This window comes from Astyanax mexicanus, chromosome 3 (assembly GCF_023375975.1).
Source record: "Astyanax mexicanus isolate ESR-SI-001 chromosome 3, AstMex3_surface, whole genome shotgun sequence".
NCBI lineage: Eukaryota > Metazoa > Chordata > Actinopteri > Characiformes > Acestrorhamphidae > Astyanax > Astyanax mexicanus.
This window is the reverse complement of record NC_064410.1, coordinates 14,609,714-14,631,783: the sequence shown is the minus strand read 5'-3', so window position 1 is coordinate 14,631,783 and position 22,070 is coordinate 14,609,714. Positions and strand designations below refer to the sequence as shown.

The 22,070-nt window shown below is 37.9% G+C and overlaps 1 protein-coding gene and 1 long non-coding RNA gene across 2 annotated transcripts; one reads left to right on the top strand and one right to left on the bottom strand.

Moving 5' to 3' along the window:
- The first annotated feature begins 1,957 nt into the window (after nucleotides 1-1,957).
- On the top strand, nucleotides 1,958-12,561 carry LOC103021809 (uncharacterized). Its single transcript, XM_007241349.3, is given in 7 exon segments — nucleotides 1,958-2,275; nucleotides 4,896-5,049; nucleotides 5,186-5,346; nucleotides 5,479-5,685; nucleotides 6,075-6,256; nucleotides 6,349-10,380; nucleotides 10,382-12,561. Coding segments are annotated over 7 exon segments (6,357 nt in total). The 5' UTR covers nucleotides 1,958-2,217; the 3' UTR covers nucleotides 11,945-12,561.
- A 4,419-nt stretch (nucleotides 12,562-16,980) lies between these two features.
- Nucleotides 16,981-18,529, bottom strand: LOC111191538 (uncharacterized). The gene is made up of 2 exons (XR_002649514.2): nucleotides 17,996-18,529; nucleotides 16,981-17,177 (listed from the first exon to the last, which is right to left on the bottom strand). It is a non-coding gene; the product is annotated as an uncharacterized LOC111191538 (long non-coding RNA).
- Nucleotides 18,530-22,070: the final 3,541 nt, after the last annotated feature.

The following is a 22,070-nucleotide window of genomic DNA, read 5'->3' as shown; positions in this document are numbered from 1 at the left end:
AAAAAGTTTACAAATACTCTGCATCCTGTTTTTGCATTTTTTTACAGTGAGCCACTTTACATATTGAGACAAAGTTTGTGATTACTTTTTTATTGATCTTTGTTATACATGGATATCAAGATGATGGAATTAAGAAACATAATTTTAAAGCATTAAACAATAGTAATCTTTCTCCTGTCCACAGATTTTTAGACCTAGTGCCCTATAATTTATTTCATAATGATTAACAAAATGTAGGTGATTAAGTGTTTTATGGTTCAGAAGACAATAAATTAGCTGCTTATCAGTGAGAAATACAAGCCTCTTAACAGATTAACCTGGAATAGTGGGAACTAGACGCAATAAAGCATTAGAAGATAATGAGCACTTTCCCGTAAGGGCAGAAAGTCTGTTCTACAGAAATCATGATGTAAGATATAAATCAGCCGCATGCCAACACAGATTGCCATGCAACCGTTAACCCATCAACAAATAAAAGTGTAGTAATTTTAGCAGATTATAAGAATACACAATTATTAATTTTTATTATGACATTTGTTTATATTTCATTATATATTGTTTAATCTTTTTGCTATGTAAGTCCATTCTTTAAAAAAAAAGCCTTATTTAGTAAAAATGTACCTGATTTATCCATATCATCCATTTAAAAAACATAAAGCAGGTTTTTATATAGGTGGGAGGAGATTTCAGATATCCTATGCTGATTTTTTTTTTATGCACGTTTTTGCCCTTCCAACACATCAACTTTAAAAACTGATTTTCTACCAAATAAATATAATACTAGGGAAATGAAAGGAAAAGCACATAACACACTTAGCTTACCTAAACTGGAGTGTTCTTGTCCAGGACAATTTTTATTTTATACAGAAGAAAGACAATTAATCATTTGCTTAAACCAACATTTTTTTTTCGCACTATAAGGTGCACTGTAAATCCTTTCATTTCCCCAAACATAGTCAATGCACCTTATGTATGAATTTTAACAGTCAGGTTGTAAGGAGCAGTAAAGCCCATCCGCTGAAGTACAGAGTTATACAGGAGTTTCAGTTTAGTTCTCCAGCATCGAGACTGAAGCAGTATTAACATTAGCCACTAACTGTGCTAAGCGCAAGCTCTTTTGCCATTTAGAGGTGAGTATTATCGGCCTGTAGCCTGCTGCTAACTCCGGCTAGCACTGCTGGAGCAGCATTAGCATTAGTCACTCACCACGCTAAGCGCTAGCCTTTCGCCCTTCGGAGGTGAATATTATCGGCCTGTAGCCTACTGCTAACCCCAACTAGCACTGCTGAAGCAGCATTAGCCGCTAACTGTCTTAGTTCTTTTGCCATTCAGAGGTGAGTATTATCGGTCTGTAGTCTGCCTGTTTACCGTGTTAAAACAAGCTAGTGGGACAAACCACTAACTCATATCTGATCATATCTCTCGGGGTTCCTTAGTGATGTCGGGTGGCAATAGCTGCTAACCGTGGCTAGCGCTAGCGGTTAGTCATTAAGGCCAATGCTGCTGCACCCAGCCTTAGTGGACCTGCTGACAGCCCTGTTCCTTACAAGTGTTGCATAATGTGTCTTATAATCCAGTGCGCCTTATAGTGCAAAAAATACAGTATTATTTTATGATTTGACTAAGGAAGCACAACATCGTACTTCAGTGTGTGTACTGCAAACTACTTTATAAGTCCATCCATACTTATTGTAGGGGATAAAGGAGGAAATGACACAGAAATATTTGCAGTGCAGGGAAAAACCCTGAGGACAAGAGTGGGTACTCATGCCAACTGACACGTCTACATGAGCTTCAGAGTATCAGTTTAATTATTAGTTAATAATTGGTAAAAGAGGACAGTAAACTATTTTCTCTGGAAAGCTGTATAAATCATATAACGACTTGCAAATCAATGAATTTTACTTCCTCTGATTTCGCCCACGGTGAACTGCTGTACCAATGTCACAGAGTTTTTAATGTAAACCATTGAGGAAAAACTTGTTGTTGCACAGCTGCAATAAAATCTGATACCAAATTGATTCTAAAGAGCTGGTGATTCAGCCTTTAACAGAATTCCTGGATCTGGTTCTGGCTGATGAACTTTGAGGGCAGGTAACTGGGCAAGACATATATACCGCGCTGTGCTCTTTCAGATGATGCACAAGAGTCTTGGCATTTGGCTCTGCTCTTGGAAAGTGAAGCTGACCAAATATTAGCCTTCATCTTCACTCCAGCATGGATGAAGAAGATGGAGAGATTGCAGTTATTGGGATTGGCTGCAATTTTCCAGGAGGTAAGAGAAAAATATATTTAACTGAAGCATCGAGCCACCAAAAAAAAAAAAAAAAAAAGAATCAATTGCAGTTTGCTGCAATTAATCACAATTAATTGCGTTTCCTTTTTAACACCAAAACTTTTAATGATGTAAATGTAAAGTAAAATAATCAACAAATTGAAATTTTATTTATATCTGTATTTATATCTGTATTTATATATGTGTTTAATTGTATCTTTTTAACTTTGTACACAGATTGTGTCTTTTACACTATGTTTAATACCGGCTGAATTTCAGTCACAACATCTATGTAGAATAAAAAAATGATGAAGGATTGATTCTTTAAGGAGATAAACAGGTGCATTAAACAGACATAGGAGGAACAGAAGCAGCAATGTGTGTGAGTGTGTGTATGTGAGAGAGAGAGAAAGAGAGAATGTGTGAATGAGTGAGTAAGGGGGGATGCAGAGACTCGCAACATAAAAAAAAAGTAATCTGAACGTCTGAGCAGGAGCAATGCTGTGTACAACATTGAGGTCAAATCAGATCAGACGATTAACACAATTAATGCACTGAAAATAACATGGTAAAGTTTCAGTTAACCTTTATTTTCACTCGGGAAAACATTCACAATGTTGCTGAGCATTTACAGCATCAAAGAGATTGAAAACATTAAAGTAGTAAAAAAAAAAAGAATAAATCAACGTTTAATATATATGAATAAAATATATATGTAAAAAAGAAAATTCTAAAAGGTCATATAAGTTAAAATAATTTATAAAATATAAAATAAATAAACTAGTAAAAATAAAAGTAAAGTAAAATAACAAAAATTAAAAGAAAATTATAAAACTAATAATAATAAACTAGGAACATAATAATCAAAATATAAAACTTAGGATTTAAAAAAAAGTAATAATAAATAAATAAAATAAATTAAATACATTTATATAAAAAACAGTCACAGGCTTTCTGGTGGTGTTTAGAAAGTAAAAGTTTAAAATTTAAAAGGTTTAAAGTGATCCAGGAGAGCTGAGCTTCAGCGTTTCCTGTAGTGAATTTCAGCTCACTGGTGTTCTCTCTGCAGCTAAAAGCAGATTTTCCCAGTTCAGTAAAAACTCTCGGTATCTGACAGGTGATCCAGCCACTGAAGCGACTCTGATAATTATTGTTATTAAATGAGATTAAAGAAGAGTTATAAATGATTTATAAATATAAATTAGCCAATTCTCTCAGTGCAGCTAGTGAGGACCAACCAACACTATCATATAGTGTGCAGTGCTGAGTACTGTTAGGGTCGCCAGTACAGTTTTTTTTTCAACAAATAAACACTTAAAGAATTTTAATAATTAAATTAAAAAAAAAAAATCAGGTTAAAATTTTACCTATTCAAACCTAAGCTAAATTTGACAACAGATTAAATCTTAAGCGTAATTCTTATCAGCTTTTGCTCTTTAAGGAACTCAGTAGAGCATGAACTAATGTAGTTTACTGTACACTCTCTGCCTGCTAGTGACATCACCAAATGAACATTAGTTATTGTATCAATCCATAAATTATTAACAATTGGAAAAGCGTTGGAACTACTCTGTAAGCTTTGTGTACTGGTGACTGACTTACGGGAGTTAATAAATTCTCGTCTTCTGCCAATTCCATTTCATTTCATCTTTTATCAGATAAGATAAAGAACTGAAGATCACAGCCATTATTTCCTCTAATACAAGATGTTTCTAAAGATTCAGATTTCACTATTATATTTTTACTAGTATGGATAATAATATGAGATTTACAAATCCATAGAGCTAGTCTGAATAGTCATTCAGCCAGGATTCTTACTGTAACTTAGAACAGTCACTGATTACATGCGCTCTGAAATTTCACTTCCTTATTTTAAATATAATTAATTTTTATAAAAAGTAAACATTTAAGATACGACATCTACAGTTATTTTAAAAAACGGGAATCTTCATTCCATTCTATTATCTCTTCTTATTCAGAAAAGTTACTTATACCTAAGACTATATTTTATGGACCTAAACTGTGCATATATTAAAACTAAATTAGATATATCCCTAAGTTACCATTTGCAGTAGTCAGATTTCATTCATAAATGAGTTTGATAAATGAGTAAAACTCTGTAATTACAATGTATAATTATTTATTACATGTAAAATAAATATTTGTTTATAGTAAAATTGTAATTGTAAATAATTGAGAACAAAACTGTATGTATGAACAAAACTGTGCCCTAGCGTCGCAACATACATACCCCTACCAATGAACCAGCCCAGCTTCCAACATTGTGCTAAATGATCTGGGGTTACTATGAAAAAGAAGAACGATTCAGTTATTTTTAGGTTTATAATTAAAAATCTTTACCATTAAATTACGTTTAAAATGTACAGGTATGGGTTTGGCACACTTTTTCCCCTCCCCCACCAATGACGCCAGTTTTAAAATAGCTTTAGATTTAGCTTGTTTGTTTATCTGTCTAGTGTTTTTTTTATTTAAATAATCTATTGGCTCATATTTAGTTTGTTTACATATTTGTTAATTGTTTAAAAAAATAATAATTTCTAATAGTAGGTTTTAAAAGTGAATTAACAATTAAAAAGTCATGTTTTTCACTGAATTCCAGGTGAAGGAATTGACAATTTCTGGAAGGTTCTTTGTGAAGGGAAAAACTGTGCGGTGGAAATTCCGAATGAGAGGTTTGACTGCTCGTACTGGTACAGTCCTGACCAAAACAAACCTGGGAAGACGTACACCTCCAGAGCCGCTCTCATAGATGGGTAAAACATGTTCACACAGATTCCTCAGTCTTTCTTGAGGACTAAACTAATATATATTATATTGTATTTTCAAATAGGCATATTTAAATATATTTAATTATTTTCATATTGTATTTATTTGTGTTTCCTCACACAGGGTTAATGAGTTTGACCACAGACTGTTTGGCCTGACTGAAGCTGAATCAAGTCAAATGGACCCCCAGCACAAGCTTTTACTCCACTCTACCTATAGGGCTTTCGAAAATGCCGGCATTCCTTTAGAAAAGGCCAGCGGAACCAAAACAGCAGTGTTCATAGGTACAGTTCCATTCAGTATTTTTAAGTTATACTTATTTATTTTTAATAAAAGTCCCATACTTGATCATTTTATATACTGCTTCCAATTTATGTTATAATTACTAATGGGTATTTATAATTAATTTTATTAAGGGATGATGAACAGAGACTATGAGCTGAACAAAATGAAGGGCAACCCAAAAACCATCAGTCACTGGACTGGTACCGGTATTGCTATGAGTATATCAGCTAACCGCATCTCATACGCCTTCAATCTCACTGGACCTTCTCTGGCTATTGACACTGCTTGCTCTTCTTCACTTGTGGCTCTTCACCTTGGATGTCAAGCTATTAAACAAGGTAATGGTAAAGTAATTGATTTTTGAATGTCCCTGGCCAGTGATATTTGTTTGAATATTAATTCAGAGTTTCTGCATTTTACACCATCCCTTGTTCTAGTTTTTGAAATGTAAATATAAATGGTAACTGATTTTTGAGGAGTACAGTAAATTAAAGAGTAAATTTCCTTTTTTTAATTATTACTTACGCAAAAGTATTAAAAAGTATTAAATGTCTGGATGACTTGAGTAGATCATCTATAGTTCAATTTTTTTCAGGCCTACCATGTGTAAACTTTTTTTCTGTGCCTACTGGCAGTATTTAAACCTTTTAATTGTATGTCTTCATTTAAACCACTCACCTATTCTCATTGTTTTTACTAAAGTATAAATGTTATATCCTTATCTTAGGGGACTGTGAGATGGCCCTGTGTGGTGGTGTGAGTTGCATTTATGATCCACAACTTTTTGTGGCTCTCAGCAAAGCAAAGATGATCTCTCCCGACGGCACCAGTAAACCTTTCTCCAAGGACGCAAATGGCTACGGAAGAGGAGAAGGTTGTGGAGTTGTTTTGCTCAAACCTCTGAAAAAGGTCAATTTCTATCCATAATTTGCTGCTGAATATTCACCAAAATCTCAGTTTGTTCAGTATATCAATTGATGTGACTGTTTTTTGAATTTAAGGCTATAGCAGACTCTGACCATATCTGGGGCATTATAAGCAAGACTGCTGTGAACCAAGATGGCCACACTGCAAGTCCAATCACCAAGCCATCTATGGTACAACAGGAGGAGCTTCTCAGGACCCTCTACAACGCAGAGAGTGACGTGGCCAGGGTTCAGTACATTGAAGCACATGGGACTGGAACACCAGTGGGTGACCCCATTGAAGCCAACACCATATCTAATATCATTGCTAAAGCACGACCCGCTGAGTCTGGCGCTCTTTGTATCGGCTCAGTGAAGGGTAACATTGGACACACTGAGTCTGCTGCTGGAGTAGCAGGGCTAATTAAGGTACTCCTAATGATGAAACATGAAACCATTGTGCCTTCATTGTTCTACTCTGAGGACAATGCCAGTATAGATACTAAGGCTCTGAATATTAGCATCCCCACAAAATCAAAAACATGGGAAATGACTGAGAATGTTGGGAGGATTGCTGGTATTAATAATTTCGGTTTTGGGGGAACAAATGCACATGCAGTGATCAAACAGTACAGAGAGAACACCAACGTTCCTAAAACTAAAAAGAGTACAAAGCCCCTTCAGTATTATGTCCTTTCTGGAGCTTCAGAAAAATCCCTTGCTATGATGATTGAAGACACCATTGAAAAACTTGACACAGCAAAATATTTAGATATAGCAAGCCTTGCATACACTTCCGCATGCAGGAGAAGTCATTTAAAGAATGAATACAGGAGGGCTTTTCCATCATCAAGCTTGGCTGATCTGAAAGAGCATCTTCTTTTGGCTAAACACAGAAAGATCGAACCTTCACAGTTAGATTCGAGGCTGATTTTTGTTTTTTGTGGAAATGGCCTTACCTATCAAGGCATGTGCAGACAGCTCTTGAAAGAACAGCCTGTTTTCAGAGAAAAAGTGAGAGAAGTTGAACATCTTTTCCAGTGCTACCAACAAATTAGCATGCTAGACCTCCTGGAAAAGGACTCAGAAGACAGAGATCAATTTTCAAAGCCTGAAGTCATTCAGCCACTCCTTTTTGCAATACAGATTGCCATATATGAACTTTTGAAAAGCTGGGGTGTCAGACCAGAAGCTGTGCTTGGCCACTCTGTAGGAGAGGTAGCAGCTGCACATTGCTCAGGACTGCTGTCTCTTGAAGACGCAGTGAAGGTGATCCATCACCGTAGTTTTCTGCAAAGCAGAGTAACTGGTGGCAAGATGCTTGTTGTCAGTAACATGGTAGTATCAGAAGTCTCAAAACTCTTACCATCTTATTCAGGAAAGGTTTGCTTGGCTGCCTGCAACAGCCCTCTATCTTGCACCCTGTCAGGTGACGCAGACTCAATCGACAGTGTGCTCAACAGGTTAAGCAGTTTACCAAACAGCAAAGAGCTCTTCCTTCATGCTTTGGACGTCCCGGCTGCCTACCATAGCCATAAAATGGACCCGATACTCTCAGAGATAAAGGATCGCATTGGGTTCCTAAAGAAAAATGAAATGGCAACAGAGTTGTATTCTACTGTGACAGGGAACATGGCCAGCAACAGTGATTTTTCTACTGGTGAATACTGGGCTCAGAATGTCAGGGAGCCAGTAGCATTTGAAAAGGCTGTGAGGTCTGTTGGCAAAGACAAGAAAAATGCAGTTTTTGTGGAGATAGGCCCGAGAAGAGCGTTGCAGCGAAATATTGTAGAAATACTGGGCAGAGAAACCAGAGTGTTCTCTTCTGTTCAACCAGAAAAAGACCACGAGACAATGCTTACACTTGTGCCCAAACTGTTTGAAGCTGGATGTAATGTAGACTGGGCCCAGTTCTACAGAGGCTGTGAAACCAAGCCAGCTGCTTTCCCAAAGTATCGGTTTGACTGTGTCAAGAAGCCCTTAATTTTTGAATCTATGCAGACAGGATCTACAGGTAGTCATCCTGTGCTTGCACAGACAAGCAGAGACAGCACTGAGTTTGCCTGTAATCTCACCTCCAACTCACTGTCCTACTTAAACCAGCACAAAAACAATGGAATAGCCATCATTCCAGGTGCTTTTTACGCTGAACTTGGCCTTGCATCTTGCATAGCAGCTACAAAACCAAAGGTTCCACTCAACACACTGCAGCTCCATGTAAACTTTCAGAGACCATTTGTATACAGTCAGAACCCAACAGAGATGAAAGTGACACTCAAAACAGCTAAAAATGAGACCAATTTTAATATTCATTCCAGCAGTGCAACATTTGCCTCTGGTAGTGTTACGCACAGAATTGAAGGTCAGGGAATTGAAGAGCCGAGAATCTTTCTGGAAAGCATTTACAAAAGATGCACTTCAGTCATGAGTTCTGAAGAACTCTACAAAAACCTGAATATGGGTGGGTTTCAGTATGAATCTGTCTTCAGAAATGAAGGGACTGTTCATTATGGGGAACATCTCAGGGAGGCCATCTCAACAGTATCTGTTCCTGAGGAGCTGCTTGCCCAGTTGCATGACTATTGCATTCACCCCGTAATTCTTGACTATTTTATGCAGCTTCTTCCAGTCACTGTAGCTGGAACTGCTATGTCAAGACCTGGCTTTCCCATTGGAATAGGCAGGCTGTCTGTTCTTGAGCCCCTACAAAAAGATATGGTCATTTACCTGAGAGCCACTAACATTGAGACTGAAAATTTGGAGGTGTGTGGCTGTTTCACAGACAAAGATGGCAAGCTGTTGGTTGAGATCAGGCAGGCACAACTGAAATACCTTAAAGGTCCATCCTATCTCGTTAAGGAATTTTTTTACCATACTGACTTTAAAGTCAATTCTGAAAATCAAAATTCTACACCAAAGACTCCTTTCCCCAAAGCTTTGGTATTTGCTGATCATTTAGGACTTGCGGAAGCCCTCAAAAAGCATTTGGCTCCAACTTCTAAGTACATTTCCTTTAAACATGCAGAAGAGTTGCTGCATGAGGGATTTCAAGCACTGATGCTGAAATTGAATATTTCAGATGTGAACAAGCCCTTTGATGAAATTTTGTTTATCTGGAGTGATACTAATCTTACCACATGCAGTGCTGATCGAACTCTGGAGACAATGGTCAACTGCTGTGAAGTCTTCCGGAAAATTGTTACTGCACTTAAATCAGGCAGTTTCCCACACTCAATCAGAACAGTAACTTACAGAGCTTCAGAAACCACAGTAGACCAAGTCACTCTAGGATTTGTGCTGTCTGGTATGATAAGGGCATGCGCGGCAGAGGTCTCAGAACTCCTCTTCCAGCTTGTGGACATCAGCTCAGTTTCTTCTCAGGATGTGGCGGCTTTTGCTCAGGTTCTTAAGTCGTACCCATGTCACAAATACCCAGAGTTGCTGGTGAAAGATGGACAGATTCTGAAGTCGAACATTGTGCGCACATCCTTGAGAAATTCTCTTACATCCAAGAATAGTGTCCAGGTATCCCCCCCTGAAAACTTTGTCTTACAGACAGCCAAGCCTTACACAATTACTGGCTTATCAGCAATTCAGGCTGAAGACTCCAGCGCTCATATCAAAGAGAACAACGTGGAGATTCAATTGAGCAAATTGTGTGTTCATTCCTCAGACTACTATCCCGTCAGTGTTTCAGGTCTGAAGTTTGGCCAGACAATTTACTGGGACAATTACGCCACACAAGACCACAAGCTTCTAGCCCTTGACTTCAGTGGCACAGTCACAGCTGTGGGAAAGGCAGTTAGCCGTCTTAAAGTCGGAGATCACATTGTTTCCTGTTATCCTGTAGCCGCATCCTCCAAAATTGAAATCCCAGAGGATGTGTGCTACAAGACAAAGAAAGTTCAATTTTTAAGACATGCCCCTTGTGTGTCCTTCTTGGCACTTTCATGGGAAATTCTGCACCATGCCTTGCCTAGGGTAAAACAGCAGAGAAAATTAGGCATCTTCTCTTCAACACCCAATGCATGCTTCCTTACAGTCCTAACCATGACTGCTTCCAAATCAGGATGGAATGTTGTTGTAGGGACAAACTTAAATGGTCCCATTCAAACTGCAAAAAAAATTCGATGCATGGGTCCTTTTGCCTCCATTCGACAGAACTCTGTTTTCAGAAGTGTGCAGACTTAACTCTGTTAGGTACATTGTTCCCATTTGTGAGGACCAATGTTCGCTTTCTCTTTGTGAAACAATCCTCAGAGAAGAAAACTGCAATGCTTGTGTACACCCCATTCAAGTCTCTAGAGTTCTAGAGAAGGGGTCACTCAAATTATGGAAGCCTCAGATCTACAAATGGCTCAAGTCCATGCATTTGGATGTCAGGTCACTGGACCTCCCAGTAGTCACCTTCCAAAAAGTGACATCTGGAAGCATAGACATCTTGCCAGTGGAGAACTCTGAATCGTACTTCGGTTCCAAGACAATACGCACAATTACGCTAAGAGACGAGAATCCCAGAATCCAGTCTGATATTCCATTTCTGTTAGGAGCAAAGCAGCTTTTTCAAAAGCGATCTGTGTACATTGTGACGGGTGGACTTTCTGGACTTGGCTTTGAAACTGTAAAGTTCATTGCTCAGAGGGGGGGAGGTCATATTGTGATCCTCTCAAGAAGTGCTGCTAGTCCAGAGATGCAACAAGAAATCAGCACTGTTAAAAATCAAAATGATGTTGAGATACTCAGTTTACAGTGCGATGTTTCAGTCATTAGACAAGTGGAGAAAGTGATCTCTGTCATTGGACAAACTTTCCCAATGTGTCCAATTAAAGGTGTCTTCCACAGTGCAGTGGTCCTTCATGATGGTTTAATTGAAAGCCTCAACAGAGCTCTCTATGAGAAAGTCTTGAAGCCCAAAGTCTGTGGTGCTCTCAATCTACACCACGCCACAAGGCACTGCAAACTAGATTATTTTGTGTGCTACTCATCAATCTCTTCCTTCATAGGCAATGCATCCCAGTCAAATTATGCTGCAGCTAACTCATTTCTAGACACCTTTTGCCATTACAGAAGAAACATTGGACTTGCAGGACAGTCCATCAATTGGGGTGCTCTGAACCTTGGTCTCCTGTTAAACAAAGACCATTTCCAAAGGTTCCTTGAGTCAAAGGGCATGGCAATTATGGAGGTGAATGAAATTCACCAGTGCTTGCAGGAATGCCTGCTTTTGAACAGACCCCAGCAGGTAATTTGCAAATTTAATTTTAGAAACTTGAGGACCCACGTACTCTCACAAAACGCCTCCCTCAGGATGCGTTTCTCTGCTTTGGTTCAGGAGGCGTTCAGAAATGACCAGATAGCAGAATTGGAGACGACCAAATCCAAATCATCCCCACATGAATATGTGAGGTCTGTCCTCTGCAACACTCTTGGTGTGAAAGAGGAGAAGCTGAGTGAAGACATGACCCTCGCTGATCTAGGGGTTGACTCCATGTTGGCCATGACTCTGCAAAACCTCTTTGCCCAAGAAAAAGGTGTGAATATTCCCCTGGTCAAATTTCTTGATTCAAGCACCACATTGGCTGCACTGGCGGCAGTTGTGGCAGAGGCAGATAGTGGGGAAATTGATTTGACAGATAGTTCAGAGCCTAGCCTAGCAAATATACAATCAAATGAAGAATCAACAGCACTTTAAGTGGATGCTAAACTCGTTTAATTGACAGAGATGGTGGGGGTTCTATAGTAGCTAAGAATAACAGTTCACATTAGTAAAAAAAACTAAAATAATTCATTACAGAATTTGCATGTCTTTCAAACAAAAACTCATATCTCTAACATTTTACAGAAAAAAGGCAAAAAAAGGAAGCCAATGTAAAAATATTTAATGGCAAATAATTTTTAGCATTTCTATTGTGATGAAGAAAAATCAACTGCCTGAATGACATTATGCTAAAAAGTAAAATATTACAAAAATGACCAGTTCAAGACACAGTCAAGCACAATGGTAACAGTGACTATATGTTTCATAACGAGAGTCACTTAAGAAAATGTCCATGTAAATGTTTATAATTTAAATTTCATGTTTTTGTTTAATTGAAGTTTTTTATGTTCAGGAACCCAATGCTGTTATTATTGTTTTAACATACGCAGTTACAATCTGTTTCTTTCTCAGAAAAGTTAAGATACATGTAATTGCTGTGATTTTACGTTTTTTTGATGTCTGAAAAAGTGTAAAATGTAAAAGGTCCGGTTGTTTTTATGTGGTACCATACATATAACAACTCCATGTGTTAATATTCAACAAATAAATTAATGCTGAAAATGAATTTTTTGGTTCTGCATTATTGTTTTTTTTTGTTCAGCTGGATGAAATGTCACAATTCAATAATCACAGGAAATTTTGGTTATTACAGTTGCAACCATTCATGTAAGGAATAAAAAATCTAAACACACAAATAATGGCTGTAATAATAAATATAAAATATCCTATATAACACAGTTCAAATGATTGCATAATTAAAGGGAGTTACTGTCCTCATGCCAGTCTAGTTTATTGTCGATGTGCACTCCCAGATATTTGTTGTCATCCACAGTAAATGCTCCTAAGTACTCTCATTTCTGATTTTCACAAGAAAGATTACACTAATAGTGGATAACACAACTCTTTAAGTTGTGGGGAAAGACTCCTAACTCTTTATTCTCCTTCCTGCGAGACAAAGATTCAAATGTAAGGATTGGAGGATTAGAGTGTAATACAGAGGTCCCTGATCCCATCGTGTGATCGGAAATCGGGGCTGATGACAAAATTTTCAAAGGATCGGAATTGGAACTGCACTATACTTTGAATATAAATAACCATTGTACCCACATTGTACTTATATGGGATAATATTTCAAAAAATGTAAGGATCGGTCCCTACTGCTGTTTTATGACCACAATCAAATGTATCTCTATAAATATTGTGCAAATATATTTTAATAACACAATATAATATTTTATAGCATTGCCCATCCCTGTTATATATGTATCAGTGTTTTAATAGGTATGATTATTATTATTATTATTATTATTATTATTATTATTAAATTACTATATGTGAAATAAAATTTGGCAGCACATTGTTAGGAAGAGAAATAAAATGGCAGTAGAAACTAGAATGTTCTGAGTTTAGAAAGTAAAAGCTGGAAAAGGAACCTTGGTCTAGTGTGTGTTGGGCCAATTAAATATCCCTTAACTGCATTTTAATTGATCACAGTTGTGTGGGTGCAGACTCATATGGCAATAGAGTTCTACCTTTTAGGCTTCTATCCCCTTTGACTACTAATGTATTTACTATATGTATTAATTTTGATACTGTGAGTTTGGCAAGTTGGTACACAAAATATTATCATAATTAGCTGTTATATATTTTTTTATATATTATTTTATATATTTTATATATAATAAGAATATTTTTTTACATTTTATATGTTTGTAAATGTTGCAACAGCCTGCTGCACTTAATTACAATTAACAACTGCCTCTGTAATATTTTCTATTATTGTTTTAGATGTGAGTAGGCTCTACTAGTGTCCAGCATAACCACACTCAATAACTAAGTTTAATAAATTAATGAATAAATGAATAATTAATTCTTTAAAAAACATGTGCTTGTCTGCTCAGTTTTATCTTCTTCAGTGAAAGTGCACACAGTGTATAGAACAAAAACAAGGTATAATAATTGAAAGGTATAATAATTGAATTTAAAAATAAACTTTTTAAAAGCAGTCAGGAAGACTGAAACTGTAGCTTCATATTGTGTTCGAGACTCATGTACCCAACATAAAGCAAACACGCTGGTTATTTCTGTCTCTGCAGCGCCCCCACCTGTACCATAGGTGTGGATGATGTGTCTGTACCTTGGTATGCAGACACGTCACAATATGCAGATCAATCAATCAATGCTGACATCCAACCATCTGCATCTCACTGCTATCAGAGATACACTGCAGCTGCTGCAACTCAGCCAATCAGCTCTCCCTCCTACCCCGCCCCTAAACCCACACATCACCCAGTGCCCCTCCCAACCTACCCCTTCCATTTTTAGCCTTTTAAAATTTGAGCTGAGGGTGGAGTCAGCAAAAATCTGGGGATTTAATTACACTTTAACAATTCTGTGGCATTTGTTGCAGTTTTTTGCAGCACTCTGCTTACTCTCCTGCATTTTCTCTCTCAGCAGGGATCACAGTTGTGTGGGTGTGAAACTGTGTTTAATTTTCAGCAGCTCTTAGTCCATAATAACGCACCTCCACAGCGCCATCTACAGACGGTTACCCATATCAGAAACGAGTTTCACCTTTTAGGCTTAACTAGTACTGAAGTGTTTCACCCCCAATCCTTCAAAAACTTCAAAAACTTTATAACTTTATAAACACTAGAACAAACTCCAAAGCGATCAACACACTACAGTATATCACCATGAACGAGTCATGAAGCTAACAAGCTAGCTTCTCTGTGATGTTTTTGAATGGGAAGCTTCGCCCAACAGAAGTCCATAATGCTTGTGGTCACTTGATCTATGGGCAGCTCCAGTAGTTCCAGAAATTCCAGAGCTGAGGTTTTTGATCATAAGTAATTAAATAATGCATTAATTTACGTTTATAAAGCAAACTTTCCTGTATATGTAACTGCATTGATAGACTTTCTTTTAAAGTAAAAATGGGTTTAAAGAGATGTTTTGAATCTTGTATGGTAGTAAAAGCATTCATGTCCAAATTTTAATTGATATAGTTAAATGTTAAGTGGGATGTTTTAAAATCAGACTTTCTAACAAGAACACATTTATTTCCTAATAAGTCCATGTAATTGTAACTTTTTTATTGAGCAATAAGAGATATGTACAAAATCGAAAAATGATTTGCTGTTTTTTCCCTTTTGAACATAAACTGTGCTAAAACACTGGTTAAGTGACATTAATGTATATAGCATGTATGTAGTATTTTGTTATTTTTGTTATAAATATTCAGTAACAAGAATAAAAACTACCCCAATCTGTTCTTTTATTGTATTAACAATGGTAATTGAGTGTGCTGTAATATGCTTTATTATACATGTTATTTTGATTCTGGAGTCAGTGTTACGTCTGGTTGTTTAATTGTCTTGTCCTGTAAAAAAGGGGCTGCAGCTGTGAGGTGCTAGGATTAGCCTATAAACTATAAACTAAGTGTCACGTCTTTATAGAGAGAGTCAGAGAAGAAGCTTGAAAATGAGAGAAAGAAAACAAGAGGGGAGAAAAAGAAAAGAGCAGCCATGTGTTCACACTGCCAGGCGATAACTCACTTATGTTGCCCAAGTTCTTGTGAGTGTGCTCGAGGCTGCTAGCGATGTCTTGTGTGGGCGTGTATTTGGGGATATGAGTGAAGGAATCAAATGTTCTGAGAGCAGAGGATGGGGAATGATTTGAAACATAATTTTTATTCCTGTCTAAAATATATACACAAATGTAAATAAAAAAGATACACACAAGATATTATGTTTTATTTCACATAACGGTAGACATGAATTAAAGACATGTAAATTGTGTAAAACAAATTCCCGATACCTTCAATAACCATCTATTTCAGTCAGTGTAACATTTACAGGGTATCTGCATGTATGGAGAAATTAAATTTAATACCTCTTAGAAACACAATCAAGACCTCTTTCACATAACAAAATAACAAAGCACACTATACCAATATTCATATTTAATTTATATACTTTACTGTAAACTTGTGATTCCTGTATTTTGCAAATATAAACATGCACAAACATACATTAAAAGGTTTGCACAAACAAAAATGTAATTGTTTTGACACTTAACAAAGGGTCCAATGCAAAATAAGTTACATTTACACTTCCCTATGTCTATAGTGTTGTAAAATCAGTGAGCTTGAACACTGGAACTGTTTTTACTGTCTGTGGCATTTTTAAGATCTTTGGGAAAAATATGTTTTAAATTCAAGTTAAGGTTAATTTAATTAACAATAATACATTTGAAAGCTTTTTAACAGTCTGCGGACAGCCTGTTTCATCAGGCTCAATTTAGAAAAAAATAATAAAAATAGGGGTAAAACTTCATTAGTAAATAAAATTTTTGATTTGATATAATAAAGAAGAACTGGGTTTTCAATCATTGTTAGAGATTTCTAGCTTTTTTAAATTTTCTGCTTCACACAATCTTAATTTCACAAAAATGAATCTTTATTTGATTTTCTCATTTTCTCCCAAAGTCTAGTCATATAATCCTACATACGTCTGTTACAAAATGCAAAAATGTAAACTTTGAGGATTGAGAAAAAAAATTCCCCCTGAAATTCTAATTGTGAGGAGCAGACATGAAAGAGTACACAATTGGAAATATGAATAAAAGGCAATTTCACCCAATGGAACAAAATAGCCACACACTGTCAAAAAATAGAACTGAATAAATGTTAACCTGACCCTTTTCTACATCATCAGTCAGCCTTTCACTCTAATGACTGTCAGAAAATCATTCACATTCAGAATCACACACAGTAAGAGGCTGAACCAGACCGTCCAGTCCAGCAGGTTTACTGAGGAATCTGTACATCATGCTTCCGACAATCCTGACAATGATAGTACTGTGATTCGATTGACCATAAAATGTAACATTCTTATCTATAGAACATGTTCGGACATGTTTTCTACCTTTTTTTTATCTTTGGCTTAGTTTTACTTAATCTTTCAACCAAAAAAAAAACAAGGCTAAGCAGAATATCAAACAGGCATAAAGTGCTGGTCCAAATTACATAAGTATCCATTGTAGCTTCATTATATAGCAAAACTTTATTAAAGTTCCATTGAAATTCCTGAAATAAGCTGTTGAGGCATCTTTAGGTGCGTCCTGAGACTTTCAGGATCCATGAGAGTTCACCACAGTCTTGTATCTAAAAAGAAGAACAGATAAAATCAGATTTCCTAGATTTCCATGGATTTCTTCAACAGATGTAATTGACTAACAAGTTCCGTTTGGCACTGCAGCTGTAAGGCTTGAGCTCATGAAATTTACTTAGTAATTAAATGTAGAGTTGTTTTATAAACAGAATAGTTTATAGTAGTTACTGAATAATTCAAAGTCAATTCTGGATGTTATTTAGTAGCTACTGAAAAGTTCATAATGGATACTGAATATCTCATAGTTGTTACTGCCTAAAAATATCTAATTGAACCAGTAATCCAGTTTAAATATTGTGTTGTCCAATGTGCAAAAATACATACAGACACATGTAAACTGTAGATGCAGTGCCTCTAAAAGTATTTACACACTTGACAAACTTTAGTAATTTTCTCAAGATTTCTTTATAATGCAAAGAATAACTAAAATTATGAAGTATCACCTGAAACAAAAATAGCTTCACACAAGTACAACATAATCAGACAACACAATAGTGTTTATTATTAATATATAACTATTATTAATGTTGAGTTCCATTAATGATACCAATGTTAGAAAACTTTTGTTTACAGGGTGTTGTACAGTGTCATAAATCCCATTCTCAAGTTCAGAGCACCTCCACACATTTTGAGGAGAGTTTGTGATGATTTAGGCCTGCAGTTAGCACCATGCAATAAGCTTTCTTAACTTGTTAGCAACATTATCATTGTAGCTTTAGCCTAAACCAAAAAATGCAACTTCAGACCCCAAATATAACTTGGTTCTTTGACTATATTTGGTGTAAAACTGGAAATTTGGGAAGAAACTTACCTTGTCTTACCAGTTTGTATTGATCACCTCAGTGATGGACCCTCCAGAAACATTCATGTATTCCCTGCTCTGTTTGGTTTCCTCTGGCTTGTTCACACAAACCCAATCCACATCCCAAACACCACCAGCCTGCCCTCTCTCTTTCTCCACCCCCTCTTCCCCACACAGGACAGTTGGAGGGTGGCTCATTTGGAAATCAGCTGCTGATACGGCACAGTGATGTTCCCCAGGTACCAGAATATCCAGAACGCCAGGCTGAGGAAGATAATGATGGGGCCGGAGATCACAAAGAGGTCCCAGAAGCTGAGGGGAGCGAATATGCCCAGGAGAAAGATTATCAGACCCACCACGTCGAAGACAATAGCCAGAATGAAAAAGCCGACGCAGCGGCCCACAAACTCTGAGCATTTCATCCCTCCTGAGAGACCGAGACGAGACACACTGAGGCTTTAACAGTAAAAGCAATAAGTCTAAAGTAAAAAAAAACAACACCAACACAACTACATTCCTGCTCCCTGACTTTCCATCCCAACACCCAGCCGGGGCAGGGCCTGCTCAGAACCAGTTCCACAGCTCCAGCTATGCTGCCAAACGTCTGGCGGCTTAAAGAGTTTCAAAAGTGATCATTCTAGGCTCAAGAAAGAATTAATCCTCATTACTGTATTGCACAATGTGAAGGACACATGACTTTATTATATGACATGTTGCTGCACTGCTATTATTACAGGTCTGTCTACTCACGTCCAGTGCCTTAAAAAACTATTCATAACCCTTGAAAGATTTTCCACATTTTTTTTATATTTTACCCACAAAACTTACATTTATTTAATTGGGTCTTTAGATGATAGACCCACACAAAGTGTGAAAAGAATATAATACATGATTTTCAACAGTGAATACAAATCTGTGAAAAGTGTGGTGTGTATTTGTATTCCATCCCCTTTAATCTGACAACCCTAAATGAAATCCAGTGTGATCTTTTATCTTCAGAAGTCACTTAGTTTATAGAGTTTTTCTGTGTATAATTTAGTCTCAGTATAATTACAGCTGTTCTGTGAAGGCCTCAGAGGTATGTTAGAAAACACTGATCAAACAGCATTATTAAGACCAGTGAACAAACAGCAACAGGTCATAAATAAAGCTGTGGAGGTTTTAAAGCATTTAAACAGTTGAAACTGTGAATGATTAAGTGTTGTGAAGCTTTTTAAACGTGTCTCAATGCTGACATCTACTGCCCAGTTTAATGTACTGCAGCAGCTTTTTCATTCAGTCTTATTCACACAAATAAACCATTACTACAACAGAAATGTGTGAGTTTGATATTTTTAAACTAAATAAATATATCACTCTAATATAAGAGTCTCCAGGTTATATAAGAGTAGAAGCTGAAAATGTTTTTATTAAAAAAAAAAAAAGTTGGGGTTTATATACATATATAATATAAATGGGGGGGGGGGGGGGGGGGGGGGTATTTAAAGTGAGGATTTTTAACGGTTTTCTTCTCTCTCTTAGTCATTTACAGTTAGGTAAGCGGATTTACCTCACGGATAAGGGACCTGTGCAGTATTTCGTTTAGGTGGTTAGGACAAATGCTTAAAGGTTTTATCAACAGTTCCACAAAAGGACCATAAGCTCTCAATGTCAATGAACAAACTGGATTTTATGTAAAATTTGAAAGTGTATTTTTGTGATCTTGTTAGACATGTAGTATTCTTAAGGTAAAGGTCCTTCTACAAACAATACCATCAATAAAATGCTTCCAATAAAAATGTTGTATATGTTTCTAATATATTTATTGTTGCAGCAAAAAAAAAATACAACATATATAAAAAAAAAAAATAATAATAATAATAATAATGGCTTTTAACAATGTACTGTATTCTCTGCAGGGCACATGGAGGTCAAAAATCGCTCATACAAAAGCATATCACCAAAACTATCAAGACCTAAAGGCATTTTTTTTAAGATAGCTGTCATGGTTTGTACAGAATTGCAGACACGAGCAGATACTGACAAAAGTATATAAAGTTTATTATAACAATAAACAGACAAAATGGGTGATCACCAATAAACAGAGCAACGAAGACAAAACCATACCATAAACGAGAAACAGTCCAGGTAATACACAAGCAAGCCAGTATCAGAGGCAAAGGCAATAATCGGCGTCGAGAAAACAAAAGCAAGGTCATACACAAGATAAACTGAAGACAAGAGATATAGAACGCTTTGTAATGAGGAGAACCTACAATACGCGGCGTGGGTGTTTGTGTGGCGTGCACCTTTATAGTGCCAGTAATCAGTATTCGGGACTTCCTGGAGGAAGCAGGTGAGGTGTCACGTGATCAGGTGAGTGCGTGATGTCAGCGGGTGGTGCATTCTGGGTAGTGTAGTTGTTGGCCTGAGAACCTCCGTTAGAGCTTGGTGTGGAAGGGACAGAGGAGCTAACAGCACCAGACGTGACAGTACCTCCCCCCAAGGGAGTCGGAACGGAGCCGGAACGGGGACGACCACGATGACGTCCACCCGACGGACAGGGAGTACTGGCGGGAGGACCAGGCGTAGCCTCAGAGGTGCCGGACAGGCGGGCGTTGTGAGACTGGGAACCCCGACGCACCGGAGCCGAAGAAGAGAGTGAGCGCTTGGGACGCCCACGGGGTCTAGGAGCAGGCTTACCAGGGTGACGGGCATGAAATTCGGCCAGTAGAGCAGGATCCAGCACGTCACCGGCGGCAACCCAGCAACGCTCCTCAGGGCCGTAACCCTCCCAATCTATGAGGTACTGGAGCACACCGCCACGCCTGCATGAATCCAGCACCTCTCGAACCGCATAGGTAGACGAATCCTCCCCCTCCACTGCCGCGGGCGGCACGTCATCAGGAATACCCTCAGCAAGCGGACCTGGGACAAGAGGCTTGAGCAGAGAGACATGGAACGAGTTATACACTCTGTACTGAGCAGGCAACTCAATCTTATAAGTCACCTCGTTCACCTGAGACAAAACCTTAAATGGGCCAATATACTTAGGCAGCAGTTTCCTACAGGCCCCCTCCAACCTCAAGTCCCGGGTCGACAACCACACCCTGTCTCCAGGTTGGTATTGGGGGGTGGTACCACGGTGTCTGTTGGACTGCTCCTTATACTTGCGTAAAACCTCCGAGATCTGCTGATGCGTCTCCTCCCACACCTGCTCACTCCGCTTCATCCAGTCGTCAACAGCAAGTATCTCAGTGGACGATGCTGTCCACAGAGCCAACGGAGGCTGATAACCCAGAATGCACTGAAAGGGAGTGAGACCAGACGTGGAGTTAATTAGGGAGTTTTGGGCTATCTCAGCCCAAATCAAATACTGTGACCATTCAGAAGCATGTTTAAAGCAGTATAGCCTTAAAAACTTTCCCAACTCCTGGTTTACCCTCTCACATTGACCGTTGCTAGTGGGGTGAAACCCAGAAGTGAGACTCACGTGTACACCTAAGTGTTCAAAGAACGATTTCCATACCCGGGAAGTAAATTGAGGACCTCTATCTGACAAAATGTCCTCCGGGACCCCAAAATGTCTGAAAATGTGTGTGTATATAGCTTGGGCTGTCTGAAGAGCAGTAGGAAGTGCAGGAAAAGGGATAAATTTAACCCCCCTAGAAAATCTGTCTACAACTGTAAGGATAGTAGTGTAACCTTCAGATTCGGGTAAATCAGTAACGAAATCTACAGCTATGTGAGACCATGGTCTTTCAGGAACAGGCAGAGGACATAGTTTACCAGCTGGAAGGGTTTTGGGTGTTTTGCATTGTGCGCAGACTGAACATGAAACTACGAAAGCTTGAATGTCAGCTCGCATGGTTTCCCACCAATACCAAGCTGAGATTAGTTGTAGCGTACGTGTAACACCAGGGTGACCAGAAGTAAGGGCAGCATGTGCCCAGCCAATGAGTACGAAATTGTTCGAGTACATAAATCTTGTGAGGAGGACAACCCTCCGGAGGTTGTGTGTTAGCTAGACTCTGCTGAATGAGGTCATCTAGTTCCCATCTAATAGCTGCTACTCTAACAGTGGGTGGCAGAATGTGTTCAGGCT